We start from the raw sequence: 18873 nt of genomic DNA on the forward strand, positions 1-18873 counted from the left end.
AGATTGGGAACAAAGCAAGAATATTCATTCTCACCCCTTTCCTTAATAAAGTTCTGGAAGGTCTAGCCAGTACAACTAAGGCAAGAAAAAGAAATAAAAGGCATACAGATCAGAAGAGAAGAAATAAAACCATCTCTATTTGCAGATGACATGGTTGTCTACACAGAAAATCCCAAGGAATATTTTAAAACACACACAACCCACCTCTTCTAGAACTAATAAGTAAGTTCAGCAATGTTACAAGGTTTAAGATCAAGATCAATATACAAAAATCAGCTGCATTTCTAACACAGTATCATTTACAATTGCTCCACAGAAAAGGAAATACTTAGGTAAAAACCTATCAAAACATGTATTGTATGTGTATGTTGAAAACAACAAAATCCTGTGGAAAGAAAGATCTAAATAATTGGAGAGAGTTATTGCATTCAAGGATTGGAATATTCAACATAGTAAAGATGTCAATTCTCCCCAAGTTTATCTACAGGTTTGTAGACACAGATAAGCTTATTCTAAAATTTATATAAGGACGGGCGCGGTGGCTCACGCCTGTAATCCTAGCACTCTGGGAGGCTGAGGCGGGTGGATTGTTTGAGCTCAGGAGTTTGAGACCAGCCTGAGCAAGAGCGAGACCCCGTCTCTACTAAAAATAGAAAGAAATGATCTGGCCAACTAAAATATATATATAGAAAAAATTAGCCGGGCATGGTGGCGCATGCCTGTAGTCCCAGCTACTCGGGAGGCTGAGGCAGGAGGATCGCTTGAGCCCAGGAGTTTGAGGTTGCTGTGAGCTAGGCTGATGCCACGGCACTCACTCTAAGCCCGGGCAACACAGCGAGACTCTGCCTCAAAAAAAAAAAAAAAAAAAAAAAAATTAATATGGAAAGGAAAAGGCAAAACAGCCAAAACAGTCAAAAATTTCTAAAATTTTGAAAAATATTAATAAAATGGAAGGAATTACTTTTCTCAATGTTAAGTTTTATCATATATAGCTACAGTAATGAGAGAGTGTGGTACTGACAGAGGAACAGACATAAAGCTCAATGTTGAGAATACAATAGAGAATTCGAACAAATATGCCCAAATGATTTTTTACAAAGGTGCAAAAGCAATTTCAATGTTGCTGTAGCAACTGTACATCCACGGGCAAAAAATAGCAAAAACCGTACAAATCTATATAAAAATTAACTCAAAAGGATCACAGACCTAAAAGTAAAACATAAAACTTCCAGAAAAAAAATATTTTTAAAAATCTTTGAGAAATCTAGGATTAGGCAAGGTGTTTCTTCGACACTAAAAGCACAATCCATAAAAGGAAAAATTGATAAAATATACCTCATCAAAATTAACACTTAACAGGTGAAAGGCCCTGTTAAATGAATGAAAAAGAAAAATACTCTAACTCTTCTATACCATTTATGCTGGAAACATCCAAATAAATCTCTATTGATTTCTAACTCTATAGGATAATCTTCCTTTACCAAAAAGCAAAACCCAGACAACCAAGAATGTCCAATACATTAGATGGCAAATCTACAGATAGGAAAAGATTGCCAAAAGCACTGATGGACAGACACATATTCTCAGTTTATTCTTAGACAAACCTTGAGTTAAATTCTCATGGCAAAAATATGAATGGGATGATGATCAACCTGTTTAAAATGCATTTTGGAGCCAAACCTATTTGTAATTTCAACTACCTTCATTTAGGAGGCAACAAAGCACTGTGGTGATTTGGATAGACTCTGGAGTGTAGTGGACATTGTGATGCAACTCCCAGATCCCTTTTCAGGTAAAGGACTTATTCTTCAGCTGCTGGAGGACAGGTGCTGGCAAAAAGTATTCAGTTATCAGCCCTCTTCAGAATGGCCTTGGCTGAAGAGAGTCACCTTGCCAAAGGTTGTACACACCCCTTCCTGGGGCAGTCAGAATCTAACGACTGGTGCATGCAGGGCTGGCTCCTTACCCCAATTCTGGAGAACTGTCTCAGCTTCAGAGCTCCCCATGGGGTCAGCTGAGGCTTCTGTTGAGACTGAACCACAATCCAACTTGTGCCTCTGCCCAATACTATTTCCTTCCCTTCCCTTCCAAGAGTGGTAATCCCAAGAACGTTCCCAAATAAACCTCCTGCATGCTAGTCTCCATCTCACAGTCCTGGACACCCAAACTGAGACAGAAGTCAAACTGCTAGGATTTAAATCATGTCTCCACTTACTAGTTGAGTGACCTATAAATTGGGGATTATAAAAGCACTGTAGGTTGGTATGAGGTTTGAAGGCATTAAAACATATAAAGCACTTAGAAATGCACATGGTACACAGTGGATACTCAATAAATGTCAGCTGCTACTATCATCATTTTCTGTTATTCCCATGCACATGTGGTTAAAGTATACAAACAAATGTCTCTACAATATAAAAATTACTAAAAGTTATGAGCTGGAAAGACTTTACAGATCACTAGCCTAATGTCCTTAATTTCCAGATAATGAACATCAAGTCTAAAGAAGTTAAATGAGGCCAGGCACAGTAGCTCACGCCTGTAGTCCCACCTACTCAAGAGGCTGAGACAGGAGGATCGCCTGAGCCCAGGAGTTTGAGGTTGCTGTGAGCTACCATGACGCCACTGCACTCTATCCAGGGTGACACAGTGAGAATGTCTCTCCAAAAAAAAAAAAACAAAAAAGAAGTGACTTAGTCAATGTTCCAGAATCAGTAAGTGACAAAGCCAGGATTCAAACCAGGGCTTATGATTGCTTCCATTTTCCTTCTACAAAGCAAGCAGCCTCTCAATCTATATATACTTTATATTTGAATTAAATTCAATAAGTATTGAGTATCTCTCCCTCACCTTCTTGCAAAACTTGAAACTTGACTCAGTCTTCTAAGGAACACTGCCTCTGCTATGGCTCTCAGTGGTGCTCCTCATGAGCCTACAGTTAGGGTGGGTGTTTCCTTTGCTCCTCACTGCTGCTTCCTGACCACTGTCCCTTAAAAGCCCTCTCCCCAAACTCCCAACTTTGAGGCTCACAGCAGCAGACTGCCCTGTGGCAGTCACGTCTCCTTACTTCTTTAAGACTTCAGAACCTGGATTACTCTATTCTCCCCAATATACTCCTGATATAATTTGTGGTGATTTTAATATGCAACATCCAATATCCTTCCATGCCTGGGCCTCTGTTTTTGACCTCCTCTCCTCCAAAGCCTTGTCTTCCACCTCCTCAGCAACCTACTCTCTTTGTCATACCCTACATAAGTTCTCAACAGGCATTTTGGGCAGGACAGTTCTTCTACGTGTAGAAATATCCTGTTTGATGCAAGACATTTAGAATCTCTGGCCCTTGCCTGTTAAATGCCAGTGGCAACCCCATCAGCATACACAAGTTCCAGACATGTCAGTGGGGAAGCAGTACTACCCCAGTTGAGAATCACTGACCTAAACCCCATCATTACCAATAAATGCATCCCTCCGTAAGCTCAAGTTCAAGCTCAAGGTGGTCTCTCTGACCACCTACCTACTTCCAACTCACTAGGTCTAGTACTTAGACTCTCAACAATTCTTGGCCTCCATAGGAACCTACAATCCATTGATCTTACTATCTTTTTCCTGCTCCTGACCCCATCAAGTCACCACATTCTTTAAACAGCTTAAATTTTATGATCCAGCATTATGATCACTGTAAGGCATACATCCTCAATGTCCTTGTTTTTTCTTGCTTCCATGTCAGTCCTTGACTAAACTCTGATTACTCACCTACTCATCTATGCACGTAAGTACCTGAACCTGCCTGGAGAAAAAGACATGACTAAATTTAATAATCTCCTTTAAGTTCATGATCAGTAAGCTTAAGTGGATCATTAGTGCTCTCCAGCAATCCTACTGCATATTCCTCGTCCAATGACATCTCCTACTCTCCTAGCAGACTATTTCATACCTTTCCCTTCCTATCTTCTCACAGCATTTTACTTCTCTGAAAACCAAAGAGTATCTTGTCCCCAATCTACCCACCTAACCTGTATTTGCCTTCTTTCTTATTATGAATGACATACCTGTGCTCATATAAAATTAACTTCTCCACTTGTAGACTAATAATCATCCCTTCCCTTCCTCAAATACATTATCCCAGGATTGTCCTTTCTCTCCTGTATCATCAAATTTTCTCCCTCAATTGCATCTTTCCTTTTGGTATACAAAACAGGCTGTTAATTCCTCCTACCTTATAAAATAATAAAAATAAAACTTCCAAGACCTACAACCTTCTCAAGCAACTTTTTTACTCCTCATCATATTTGACCTATAAAGCCACATTTTACAATTACCATCACACTCATTCTCCATTTCCAAGATTCCAATTTCTCTTAGTTTTCCTCCTTACCTCACTGACAATCTTTCTTCATTCCAAATACTAGTGAGCCACAGATCACTGATCTTATCCCTGACTATTATACTCACCCCTCAGTAATCTCATCTAGTCACATGACTTTGATACAACTATGTTAAACAGATATTGTTCCACAGTTCTCAGATGCTCTGTCCTGCTTTTCTCCACATTCTTTATTCTCTTTGTTTTCCATTCGGGTAATTTCTAATGATCTATCTTCAAGTTCACTGACTCCTCAGCTGTGTCATGTCTACTCATAAGCTCAAACATTCTTCACCTGTGGTCACTAGCATTTTATTTCTAGCATTTCCATTCAACTCTTTCATATAGTTCCCATCCCTCTGCTAAAATTCCCCATCTGTTCATACATGTTGTCTATCTTTTCCACTAGGCAGATAATGAGCTTTTTTTTTTTTTTTGCTTTTTGACAATGACTTAATTTTTTCTTGCATTTTTAGTATGTATTTCATAATCTTTGCCTGAATGGCGGACATCATGGGTAAGACAGAAGAGACTGAGGTAAATAGTATTTATGCCCAGAAATGGGAAAACCATAGAAAACGGTACACCTCTTCTACTAGGCCATTAGTATGTGTGTGTCCAGGGTAGGGGTTGAGTCACGAATGGAGCTGGGTTTGGATTTGTTGTTATGATTACCGTAAATGCACTATCACCTTCAAATGCCTCCAGTATGAACTGCTGCTTAGGGTGGGGGCTGGTTTGCCAGAGGGCTTTTCTGGGTCCTGCTGCACCCTTAGCTTCAGGCTTTCTCTGTGTATCTGCCCCAGAGAGGCTCTCTCCATACTCTTGGCCCTCCCCCAGGAGTAGATTGCTATTGCTTGACTTCATGGCAGCAACAGGGAGATTCTCTGTTGTCCTGGTACAGACTCAGTCTCAGGTAGGCCCTATATTCTTGGGTCACAGGGGGTGGAGCTTTCTTCCAGTGGCAGAAATACTTTTAATGGTTTGAGCCCGTAACAGTTTCCTGCCCTTGTCTTATTCTTTTTGCTTCTCCTGGACATAATGAAAAACAGGGCTATCCCTTTCCCCCAGGGGCTTAAAGCTCTTTTCCCATAGAAGAAAAGGGTCCAGGCAGGCCTGTACCACCACCTAGAAAGGCTTTCTCTGGTGTCCCTTGCTTCTCCCAACCTTTCTCATAAGCAACTGTTAGAGGTCCTTGGAGAAAAACCTACAAGAGTGTGAACTCTCATGTCTGCAGTTCCCAAGGATTTTATACTCTTATGCTAGCCTACACTTGGACTTTAGCAATTCATTAAAAATCTACCCGAATTCTTTTTTCTCCCTAATATGACAGCCCTGCCTTCTTTCTGTCCCTCTACGTGACACGGAATTGCAGGTGGCCTCTAGGAGCTGAGGGTAGCCAACAACCAACAAAAAAACTGAAGCTCTCAGTCCTATTATCACAACAAAAAGAATTCTGTCAACAACCTTGGTGAGCTTGGAAGTGGATTTTTCTCTAGTCTAGCCTCCACATAAGAATCCAGCCCTAGCCAACACCTTGACTGCAGTTTGGTGTGAGACCCTGAAGCAGAGAACCTAGCTAAGATGTGTCTGACCCCACAAAAACTATGAGATAATAAATGTATTATTTTAAGCTATTAAGTTTGTGGTCATTGGTTTTGCAGCACAAAAAACAAATACATATAGTACTATAAACTTAACATACCTAAAAACCAAATTCTTGATTTCCAACAACTCCCTCAAAAATAAAAGAAAAACACGTTCCATCTCAATAAATGGCAACTCCACTCTTACAGTTACTCAATCCAAAAGCTGTGGAATCAATCTTTACTCCTTTCTCTAAAACTCCACATTCAGTCCAAATGCAAACACTATTGGCTTTTACAACCAACATATATCCAGAATCTAACTTTATGTCACTACCACCACTACTGCCTCCTTGGTCCAAGCCACTATCATCTCTCATGTACATGACTGTAACACCTCCTAACTGGTTTTCCTGCTTCTACTCCACAAAGTAGCCTGAGTGATTCCTTTAAAATATGTCAGATAATGTTTTTACTCAAAATACTCTAAAGGTTCCCAGGTTAAAACATAAAAATGGCCAGGTGCACTGGCTCACGCTTATACTCAGCGCCTTGGGAGACTGACACAGGAGGATCTCCGAGGCCAGGAGTTTGAGACCAGCCTGAGCAACATAGCAAGACTCTGTCTCTACAAAAAATTCAAAAATAAGCCAGACACAGTGGCATGCACCTGTAATCCCAGCTACTCGAGAGGCTGAGGCAGGAGGATCACTTGAACCTACAAGTTCGAGGCTGTAGTGAGCTATGATGGTACCAATGCACCCCAGCCTGGGCAACAGAGGAAGACCCTATCCTTAAAAAAAAGAAAAAAAACATAACACAACACAAAAATCTTACACTGGCATACAAGGCCTACATTATTTGGCACTCTCCCTTCCCGTCCCAACACTCTCTGCGTCACCTTCTATCACTCCCGCTCATTCGTCCCTCTCCCGCCATACTGGCCACCTTGCTGTTCCTTGACCATATCAAGCACATATTAGTGTCAGAGTTTGACAGTTGTTGGCCCATATAATTGAATAAGTATTTCCTCAGATAGGACTTCTCTGACTACCTTGTATAAAAAGGGCAAGTCTCCCTGTCCTAACCACCAACTCCCTATCCCTCCTACCCTATTTTATTTGTCTCCATACAGGGCATTACCAACTGACATGTTTTGTTACCCGTCTCCTCAAAATTTGAATATAAGTTATATGAGCTGAGACTTTTGTTCACTGCTATATCCCCAGCTTATACTCAATTACTGTGTTATATACTATTTCCTTACAGAATTTAGAGTCTAATAAAGCAGTCAAGCCACAGAATTTGGATATAAAGTTACTAACATTATTTTTACAAACCACTATAAAATGAAATACCACCTAGAAATGTACTTACTCTACCTCACTGTAGATATGCTTCTAAGGACACTTGAAAACATTCACTTCTAACCAAAATAATTAGAGAATATAAGTAAGCCAACTGAATTAAACATTTCTGTAAAGGGCTCTATTAACAGAAAGATAGATAACCAAAGGACGACTCCACCTTGTTTTTCCAGCACCATCTGGAAAAGATACTGTTATTCTTTACAGAGATAGACAAATAATAGAGCAGAATGCATCATCAATCTTGAAGGATTAACCCTTTGTGTCACTGGTTCTCAAACCTTTTGGTCATAAGGCCTTTAAATACTCCTAAAAATTATTAAGGACCTCACAAAATGTTTATTTATGTTGGTTATATCTATTGATACATATCATTTAAAGTTAAAACAAAACTTTAAAAAATATTTAACAGTGCATTTTAAAATAACAATCACAAATCCATTACACATTAACATAAATATTTCCATTAATATAATTTCCAAAATAAATTAGTAAGAGAAATGGCAATGTTTTACATTTCTGCAAATCTCCTTAATGTCTTATCTGATTAAATCTACATTAAATATGCTATCGTATGTTGTTTTGGTGAAAATCTGACCTCATACAGATATGTAGTCGGAAAAGATACACAGCGTTTTTTTTGTTTTTTTTGAGGCAGAGTCCCGCTCTGTCACCCTGGCTAGAGGGCTGTGGTGTCAGCCTAGCTCACAGCAACCTCAAACTCCTGGGCTCAAGGGATCCTCCTGCCTCAGCCTTCCAAGTAGCTGGGACTACAGGCATGCGCCACCATGCCCGGCTAATTTTTTCTATGTATTTTTAGTTGTCCAGATAATTTCTTTCTGTTTTTTTAGTAGAGATGGGGTCTCACTCTTGCTTAGGCTGGTTTCGAACTCCTGAGCTCAAACGATCCACCCGCCTCGGGCCTCCCAGATACATAGCGTTTTAACATCCTTTTCAGATAACTAGATATTCTTTGATACAACAGCAAAGTTGTGGTTTCGTAAAAGTTATTTGCTATGTACAATCCGAACTTTGTGTATATAAAAACCTTTGTGTATATAAAATCTGCTGGTCTATCTTGCACTTTGAATGGTTCTTACACCCATGCATGATTTTGTAAGATAATTTTGTAACTAAAAAGTCTGCAAGTATTGGGAAGCTGTCAAGATCATGATGGTGAATACAAGTTTTCCAAAATTCTAATTTTTGCTTGAAAGTTCAAATCTTATCACTAGCAACAAACACTGTCAGCTTCATGGATTACACAATTTGAAATAAAAAATATATCATCACTTCTATAATATGTGTGCCTGTCAATTTAGGTAAATTCTTCTAATAAAGATACCTATTTCCCAGGTAAGCAAAAATATTTCCTATATAGCCAAAATAAAGCCATTGTAATGAAGATGTTTCACCTTCTAAAACTATTAGTCTTCATTTCAAGTTAGGTCAAAAAGCCAAATAATTTTTCACTTTTTTCTGATGTAGCAACAAAATTAGTCTGAAAAAAATCTAAATAATTGTGCACCATGTAAAGTGAAATCTACTTCTCTAAGCTTTGAGAAACCAACTCTAAATATAATCAGGCCTCCGTATTTGTGGGTTTTGCATCTATGGGTTCCACATCCATAGACTCAACCAACTGTGGATCAAAAGTATTAGGAAAAAAACTGTGTCTGTACTGAACATGTACAGACTTTTTTCTTGTCATTGTTCCCTAACAATACAGTATAACAACTATTTACATAGCATTTATATTATGTTAGGTATTATAAGTAATCTAGAAATGACCTAAAGTATATGGTAAGATGAGCATAGGTGATATACAAATACTCAGCCATCTTATACCAGAGACTTAAGCACTGCATATTTGGGTATCTAAGGGAGGTTCTGGAACCAATCCCTCAAAGATACTGAGGGACAACTACATACTTAGTATAAAAGCAAATAAAACCCATGGTCTTGACAAGATACTTTAATCAAACTCAACTTCCCCCCTTATATTTTAACATTTTACATAGTCTTTTATCCTTGGTTCTTTGTTTGAACGTTAGTAAAAAGAGATCTGAACCAACAGCTTAATATGCATACAAAATATTCTTAACTAGCTCAAGATTTTGACTGGTCCCTGACTTACCTGTTGAACAATATGAGAAATATGGGCTCCCTGAACCGCTGAACCAGGCTGAGGTGCTGTCTCTGAAGTGTTATTCTTGTGGGAATCTTCCATAATCAACTATAAGGGAAAAAAGTCAGTTAAAATAAAAACTACAAAATAGTTATAGTACACTATACAGTCATGTAAAAATTGATCATTTGGTTGCCTCTATGGAAGAGACCTGGTAGCTATGGTATAGAGATAGAACAGAAACTTTTCCTTACATATTCTTATTTGAATTTTGATCCACAAGAACATGTTTCATCCAGCAATCCCATTATTGGGCATCTACCCAAAAGAACAAAAGACATTCTATGACAAAGATACCTGTACCCGTATGTTTATAGCAGCACAATTCACAATTGTGAAGATGTGGAAACAACCCAAGTGCCCATCAATACATGAGTGGATTAATAAAATGTGGTATATGTATACCATGGAGTACTACTCAGCTATAAGAAACAATGGTGATATAGCACCTCTTGTATTTTCCTGGAAAGAGTTGGAACCCATTCTACTAAGTGAAGTATCCCAAGAATGGAAAAATAAGCACCACATGTACTCACCATCAAATTGGTTTCACTGATCATCACCTAAGAGCACATTTAGGAATAACATTGATCGGGTGTCGGGCAGATGTGGGTGGGGGAGGGGATGGGTGTATATATACATAATGAGTGCGATGCGCACTGTCTAGGGGATGGACATGTTTGAAGCTCTGACTCAGGGGCATGGGGGGGCAAGGGCAATATACGTAACCTAAACTTTTGTACCCCCACAATATGCTGTAATAACAATAAAAAAAAAGAACACGTTTAAACTTAATAAAAGGCACATATGCACATAAATTCTTGTGACTAAATTTTCAAATGTTATACCACTCAAGAAATGTGATAGGCCGGGTGCGGTGGCTCACGTCTGTAATCCCAGCACTCTGGGAGGCCGAGGCGGGTGGATCGCTTGAGCTCAGGAGTTGGAGACCAGCCTGAGCAAGAGCGAGACCCTGTCTCTACTAAAAATAGAAAGAAATTATCTGGACAACTAAAAATATATAGAAAAAATTAGCCAGGCATGCTGGCACATGCCTGTAGTCCCAGCTACCTGGGAGGCTGAGGCAGTAGGATCGCTTGAGCCCAGGAGTTTGAGGTTGCTGTGAGCTAGGCTAACGCCACAGCACTCTAACCCAGGCAACACAGTGAGACTGTCTCAAAGAAAAAAAAAGAAAAGAAAAGAAATGAAATATGACAGCCTTCCTGTCCATGGACATACACGTTCCTTTTTCCAGTCTAGGGAACAATTTCTAATTGTATATACAATTTTATATAGAGAATTTATTGAGTAAAAGTAGAACAAATAAACAAAACTATACTTAAGGAGGTTCTAAAGATCTAAATATTCTAGATAATCAACTGAAGAATATGTAGGCTGGGTAAGAATGAGAATGAATGGGTTATGACAGACCAAATATGAAAAATGGGGGGAAAACCACTAACAAGGAGACTAGTAAAAGATTTGGGTAGAATTTAAGGTTTTCATGGTTACATGCAAAGACAAGGCTGGCCAATAAGCACATGAAAAGAGATTCAATATCACTAATCATTAGGGAAAATGAAAACCACAATGAAATCAATGAAATACCACTTCACATCCATTAGAATGGCCAGAACAGGGGCCGAGTGTGGTGGCTCATGCCTGTAATCCTAGCTATGATGCCACTGCACTCTATCCTGGGTAGCAGAGAGAGACCCTGCCTCGAAAAAAAAAAAAGCTAATATCAAACAGAAAATAAGTGTTGGCAAGGATGTAGAGAAACTGGAACCCTTGTGCCCTACTGTGGGAATGTAATACGGTGCAGTTGCTATGGAAAACAGTATGGCAGTTCCTCAAACAATTAAAAACAGAATCACTAAATGATCCAACAATTTCACTTTGTGGTCATATATATCCAAAAGAATTGAAAGTAGGATCTCAAAAAGAAGAGAGATTTGTATACCCATGTTTATAGTAGCATTATTATTCACAATAGCCAAAAGATAGAACAACCCAAATATTGATCAGTGTATAAATGGATAAATAAAATAGGAGATATACACACTCCTATAGAATACTATTCAGCTTTAAAAAGGAATAAAATGGGGTCACACAATATAGCATGGATGAACTTTCACCATATTAATGAACGCTAAGTGATAAGCCAGTCACAAAAGGACAAAAAGTATATGATTCCACTAACATGAGGTATCTTAGAGTAGCCAAATTCATAGAAACAGAAAATAGAATGGTGGTTTCCAGGGGCCAGTAGAAGGGGGAAATGGAGAGTTGTTTAATGGGCATAAAAAAATTCTGCCCAACAATGTGAATGTACTTAACACTACTGAACTACACATTTAAAAATGGTTAAGATGGTCAGTTCTATGTTATGTGTATTTTATCACAATTTAAAAAATAAAAGGTGGGGTGGGCATGGTGGCTCACGCCTGTAATCCCAGCACTCTGGGAGGCCGAGGTGGGTGGATTGTTTGAGCTCAGGAGTTCGAGACCAGCCTGAGAAAGAGCAAGACCCTGTCTCTACTAAAAATAGAAAGAAATTATATGGACAACTAAAAATATATATAGAAAAAATTAGCCAGGCATGGTGGCACATGCCTGTAGTCCCAGCTACTTGGGAGGCTGAGGCAGAAGGATTGCTTGAGCCCAGGAGTTTGAGGTTGCTGTGAGATAGGCTGAGGCCACAGCACTCCAGCCTGGGCAACAGAGTGAGACTCTGTCTCAAAAAAATAAATAAATAAATAAATAAATAAAAGGGGGGGGGCAGGCAACTAGACACCTATTCCTTAGCATCACCAATTTAACTGTGAAGTTTAAGTCCTTTTTCTTTGAAATCAGAAAACAGAAACTCATTATTTTATTTTTTGCTCTTAAGAAACTCACAGTCAGGCCAGGCATGGTGGCTCACGCCTGTAATCCTAGCACCCTGGGAGGCTGAGGTGGGAGGATCACTCGAGGTCAGGAGTTCGAGACCAGCCTGAGCAAGAGTGAGACCCCATCTCTACTAAAAAAAAAAAAAAAATAGAATGAAATTATCTGGACAACTAAAAATATATATACAGCCAGGGCAAAAGAACGAGACTGTGTCTCCAAAAAAAAGAAAAGAAAGAAAAGAAAGAAAAGAAAGAAAGAAAGAAAGAAACTCACAGTCTTTAGACATTCATTTTTAACATCTGGATTGAAGCTATTTTTTTAGTCACTGAAAAGAAGGCATAAACTCACCTCACACATAAAGTGGTTTTAATCTTCTTTCCTCAAATATATCATTAACTTTCTTTTGTTTGTTTATTTATGCATTTTAGAGAAAGGGTCTCACTCTGTCACCTAGGCTGAAGTGCAGTGGCGCAGTCATAGCTCACTGTAACTTCGAATTCCTGGACTCGACTGATCCTCCTGCCTCAGCCTCTCCAGTAGCTGGAACTACAGGCTCGTGTCACCACGCTTGGCTAATTTTTTTAAAAAAATTTTTGTAGAGACAGGGTCTCACTATGTTACCCAGGCTGGTCTTGAACTCCTGGGCTCAAGTGATCCCCCTGTCCCAGCCTCCCAAAGTGCTGAGAGTAGAGGCATGAGCCATGGCACACAGCCTACTCTTTTTCTTATAATGTGGAAAAGATACAATAGAAAGAAAAAAAGGATGAAAAATCTTAATCACAATATTGCCTAATTTCTTTTTAGTCTTTTCTTAAATTTTTTTTTCTTTTTAAGAGATGGAGTCTCGCTCTGTCACCCAGGCTAGAGTGCAGTGGCAGACTCAAACTCCTGGCCTCAAGTGATCCTGTCGCCTCAACCTTCCAAGTGACTGGGACTACAGGTATGTGCCACGATGCTCAGTTTATTTCTACAACTTTTTTAAAAGCCATAACCATACTATATATACATATTTGTACCCTCACATTTTATATCCTCTTTCTATTTATCACAAATATTTTCTAGGTTTTAAATAAAAACATATTTAGGCTGGGTACACTGGCTCACACCTGTAATTCCAGCAATTTAGGAAGGCTGAGGCAGGACGAACACTTGAGGCCAGGAGTTCAAGACCAGCCTGGGCAACAGCAAGACCTGGGCTCTACAAAAAATTTAAAAATTAGCCGAATGTTGGGGTGCACGCATGTAGTACTAGCTACTCAGTAGGCTGCGGGGGGTGGTAGGGGGGTGGAAATCGCTTGAGGCCAGGAGTTCATGACCAACCAGCCTAAGAGATAAAATGAAACCCCATTAAAAAAAAAAAAAAAAGCCACTACAGTCAGCAAGTAACATTTTGGACAATTATAACCACTTTTCCTACAGAAAAGAAGATAACCTATTTTCTATTATTTAATAAAGAACCGACTAACCAAATCAAGCCCTTTTTTCCAAAATAAAAACAGCTTTATAGTTACACCTCATTATAAACAGTACATACTTTCTGTATGTTTTACTTATGTTACCACTTTATTTACTCACTTTTTTTTTAGCTATTATTCTTAATCTGTTAAAAACTTGTTCAACACAGTATAAATTTTGTGTATAAATGCATTTTCTGGCCAGGTGCCGTGGCTTACACCTATAATCCTAGCACTCTGGGAGGCCAAGGGGGCAGGATCTTTTGAGCTCAGGAGTTCAAGACCAGCCTGAGCAAGAGCAAGACCTTGTTTCTACTAAAAATAGAAAAAAATTAACTGGGCGTGGTGGTGCTCACCTGTAGTCCTAACTGCTTGGGAGGATGAGACTGGAGGATTGCTTGAGCCCAGGAGTTTGAGGTTGCTGTGAGCTAGGCCCATGCCATGGGACTCTAGCCCCAGGCAACAGAGCAAGACTCTGTTTAAAAAAAAAAAAAAAAATGCATTTTCTGCAAAAATAAACCAAGCCCCAGGCAGCAACTATAACAACATGAGACAACCCCAAGTTGGCCAGGATCATAAGGGGGCAGTGAAACACAGCTTTAAAAGTGCCATCAATGGGAATAAATTTGGGGAACTGAGAAATCGCAGCAGGCTGAGATCTTGCTGATACAGGGAAGGGAAGGCAGGGAACATTCAATAAAACTCACAAAGAAAGGAATAATATTATGCTAGGCACTAAACTAAGAGCTTTTTAATATATCATCTCCTGGATTCCCTATTTTAGAGATGTGTAAATTGAGGTTCAAAAGCATTGTCATTTCTTGTGGATCTCACAGTGAGATATAAATACAAGACTTAAAGCCAGAACTGTTTTAATCCAAATTCTCTGTTCTTTTATTCTATATTGTCCCTCTTCTAGGGATACCCTCACATTATGTCTCTGCTCCAGGGGCCTCTAATGCTTTCACTGTGCCTTGCATGTATTTCTTTTCTTATATGAGAGATGGGGTCTCACACTGTTGCCTATCCTAGAGTACAGTGGTGCGATCATAGCTCACTGTGGCCTTGAACTCCTGGGCTAAGTGATCCTCCTGCCTCAGCCTCCCAAGTAGCTGGGACTACAGGATCGCACCATCATGCCTGGCTAATTCTTTTATTTTTTGTAAAGATCTCGGGTCCACTACATTGCCCAGGTTGATCTCAAACTCCTGGCCTCAAGTGATCCCCCTGCCGTGGCCTCCCAAAGGGCTGGGATTATAAGCATGAGCCACTATGCCCGGCTTCCGTGCACATATTTCTGATGAGGTTACTTAACAGTGAGTGTGTTTATTGGCATGTCTGTTTCCCCCAGTATTAAGCCCCCTAAAGACAGGACCTGTATCATGCGAATGTATGCTCAGCGCCCAGAGACCCTCATGTAATAAATGGTAAATATCAGCAAATACAGTATAGTATTTCCATCTGATGAATGGAGAGTGTCTTAGTTCCTCACCTGTAGAGAATGCTGATCTATGGTAAGCAGGGCAGGGAGTCTCGCTGAACATTTCCACAACTGAACTCATTATCTCCCCTCCAAATTATTCCAGATTAGTCACCCTGAATCTCTTTCAGATCCTTAAATGTGCCTGCCTTGCTTTTTCTCCCCTTCTAGCTTTCATATATGCCATTCCCTCTGACAGAAACACTACTTCCTTCCTGTTCATGTGGCCCATTTCTATGAGTTATTCTTCCAGGCAAACTTTCATGACTCCCCCAGACTGGTCTAGAAGCCCTGGCTGTATCCTCCCAGCACATGGACCCACCTCTTCTCCTTGCACTTAGCACAGTATTCTAATGGCCTGTTTCTCTGTCTCCCTACCAGAGTGTGTGCTCTAGGGAGACAAAGACCACATCCTGTTCCCAGTACAGCACTAATACCTTGCACATTTATTACTGCTGAATAAATCAATGTGTTTACTTGGGTTTATCTACTTAAACTGATAGAACAATGATTAAAGAAATACTTTTAGACAATTATTTCACTCCAGCTTTAGAAATGGGGCAATGTGGGGGGTAAACTCACAAATAATGGACACAGTGTGCATTGTAGGGGGGAAAGGAAAGCCTCTAAACCTCACTTGGGTGAGGCAAAGGCATAAAATGTAACCCAAACGTTTGTACCCTCATAATATCTTGAAATAAATAAAAATAAATAAAAAATAGAAAAGAAAAAAAGAAATGGGGCAATGCAGGCAGAAGAAAACTTGCAGATAACTCTACATTAGAGTTAGAGGGGACTACCACCTACTGGCGACATAGTAGTACTGCACAGATAACCACAGACCAAACAAAACTCTAAAGAATACAAATTTTTATCATTATTTTTTTATTTTTTCACATTTAAAAAAATATATAATATTGCGTGTCATCCTTAGGCAAGGGCCATGCTAATCTTCTCTGTATCGTTCCAATTTTAGTATATGCGCTGCCTAAGTGAGCACAGGATAACCACAAATATTACAGAGCTAACGCTCTCAACTTTAGGACAACAGTATTGATTCTAGTTGAGACAGGTTAACTGTACGTTATAAAGCCTATAAAAATAGCATTTTGATAAAACATTTCCATTGGCAACAAAATTCTCAGGATAAAATACATTTTACAAACAAAAATACTGTACAAACTCTTGTCATAGGTGAGGCCAGTTTGACAAAGACGGCTTCCAGATGTAAGCTGAAATAGCCTCTGAAGCGTAAGGGCTCTCAAAAACTATTACTAGCCTAGTGCTCTTCAAAAAACTAACGAAACCAGACATTAACTAAATCTACAACGTTAAAGCGATTAAGCCGCACGCTCCTCCATGGCGCAGCTGAAGGTGAGAAATATCAGGCTTTGTTTTATGATATAGGAGAAAGAGAGGTTTCCTGGGTTTCATTGCCTGCCCAAAGGGAAACAGACGACCTTTAGTCATTCCCAGCCGGGTGAAAACCTGCTGTGCGGCACATTTCCTCGCCTACCTCTCGCACCTCTGCAGTAGTTTTGTCTGTGTGATTACTGTACTGCCTGCAGCTCCACTAGACTGTGAGCTCCATAAGGGTAAGGGCTGTCTCTACCCTCCAGGGTAGCCCGGCCCGGGCGGCCTGGCACCGAGGCGCCCAGAGCACTCCGTGGACCACCCCGCAGAGTTAACCGGCCCCGGGCTCCGCTCAGCGGTCTTCGCGCCAAGGCCAAGGCCACGCTGCCCTCCCCTCGGCTCCGGGCCCAACCCCGAGACCTGCGACTGCGGAGGGGCGGCTTCTGAGACTAGAGCCACCCCGCGGTGGGAGGGTTCGGATTGTATTTGTATTTGGGGCCGACCGAAGGGAGGACACGAACCACTGAGACGACAGTGCGCGAGGACCGGAAGCGCGCTCGGCCGGGGACGGCGACAGCCCCTCCTCCTTCCGCCGCGCGCGCTCCGCGCCCCTCCCCCACCGCCGCCGACCGCGCGCGACCCCCACCCGGCGCGTGACTCAACGCAGCGTCCCCGCCCGCGCCGCGTTCCCGCGCCCTCCTCTGTCGGGGCCACGGGGCACGTCCCACTCCCGCCCCCCACTTACCTGTGGCTGCCGCCTCGCCGCTGTCCGGGGCGGGAACTTCCACTCCCCCCCTCCCAGGTGGATCCGAATTCACTACCCACTTCCCCACCCCCTCACGCGGCGGGGGACGTCCCTCCTTCTCGGGGGTCAGGCGGGGCGGGGAGAATCAGTGTCACTTAACAGCCAACTGTCCTAGGCTACCGTTTCCTCGGCAGTCAGGGCCGCCAGTGGCGGCATGATCACCAGGCCGGGGGCGGGGGAGAGGAGGGGGGCAAAACTGAGTGTAAGTGTGCGTGGGGGGTGAAGTTAAGGCGGTACCTCCGCGCGGGCCGCCGTCCTGCGTCACCGCGTTACTCACGTGATGCGCCGCCATCTTGCACCGGGTCTCCTCCGCCTGCGAGGTGTGTCTCGGAAGGTGTTGCTCGGGCGGGAGTTGGAGGTGCAAGCTGCCTGCGGTTCCTTTACGTTTGGCCTCTCTCCCCCAGTCCTCCTGCACGTCTGTTTCCGGACGCCCTCACTAGCTGGGTGCTCCCGGGAAGCCGTTCGGTGGGAGGCAGTTTTCATCGGTTGGGGGCGTCGCGCTCTGCTCGGCCTCTGCTGCTGGGGGCTGAGTGATCAGGCCCAGAGCTGTCGTCCTTGGCCTTGACCGACGCCTGCCCTGTCCGCTTCTTGGAGGGAGAAGTGACTTGGAACGTAGAGGCTTGTCTTCCTCAGCTTCTCTGGGTTCACATTATTCTTAATCCCATCAAATAGCGTAGAGTTGATCCTTTAACTCATACGAAAGGATTTTCTACAAAAAGGGATTTAAAATAAAAAAGTTGTCAGTAGGGTGTTTGACCTTCACTTGGTGTGGCATGGTGGGGCACAGATTTCTTCCAACTGTTTAGAAAAACGTACAGTGCACTGTCACAGAACAAAATGTTATGCCATCATTTTAATGCATTACAAAAACTTTAAGAAATATTTTTAATATATCTCTTTCTGGAAATGGGATTGTGCTTTATTATTAATTTTTTTCATTATCCATTTCCTTGCAAAATGTTCTTTTATGGTTTTAGTGATTGTAAACAAGTGATAAACTTTTTAGTATACTCTTAAAAGTTCCAAAATTTCCTGAAATTTTACTAGAGAGCCCCAGCGCAGCAAACTGATTTAGTGGTGAGAGCTCTTCCTGTTTTTGACCCTTTAGGCCAGAAAATGTGATTTAAAACTAATGAGTTACTCTGGCTGACACTCTTAAGAAGATCACTAATGTTTAGCCATTGTTACTCATTCAGTAAACATTGTTGCTTCCGTATTAAAAGCTAGGACAGGTGACTACTCTTATTTTGCTTATTTAGAAGTATTAGATTTTCAGTTAGGCAACCCAACCTCTCTGAGTTTGTCAATATCAAAATTAGGGAAATTATAATACTACTAAGTACATGTCCCAACATTACTGAAAGAAAATATCATATGTTATATAC

At 41.2% G+C, this 18873-nt stretch overlaps 1 protein-coding gene and 1 pseudogene across 2 annotated transcripts in view; both read right to left on the minus strand.

Moving 5' to 3' along the window:
• ATF1 (activating transcription factor 1) overlaps positions 1 to 17709 on the minus strand; it is a 51335-nt gene extending 33626 nt beyond the window's left edge. Inside the window, exons 1-2 of one of the 2 annotated variants that reach the window (XM_045554929.1) lie at positions 17429 to 17709; positions 9454 to 9552 (exon numbers count right to left, since the gene is read on the minus strand). In XM_045554929.1, coding sequence (XP_045410885.1) covers positions 9454 to 9546 — 93 coding nt within the window. In that variant the 5' untranslated portion in view covers positions 9547 to 9552; positions 17429 to 17709. Of the gene's footprint in view, positions 1 to 9453; positions 9553 to 17428 lie in introns of those variants that run through there. The other variant, XM_045554931.1, reaches the window with a different exon arrangement.
• LOC123640854 lies at positions 16232 to 16330 on the minus strand (annotated as a pseudogene).
• Positions 17710 to 18873: the final 1164 nt, after the last annotated feature.

This window comes from Lemur catta, chromosome 6 (assembly GCF_020740605.2).
Source record: "Lemur catta isolate mLemCat1 chromosome 6, mLemCat1.pri, whole genome shotgun sequence".
Taxonomy (NCBI): Eukaryota; Metazoa; Chordata; class Mammalia; order Primates; family Lemuridae; genus Lemur; species Lemur catta.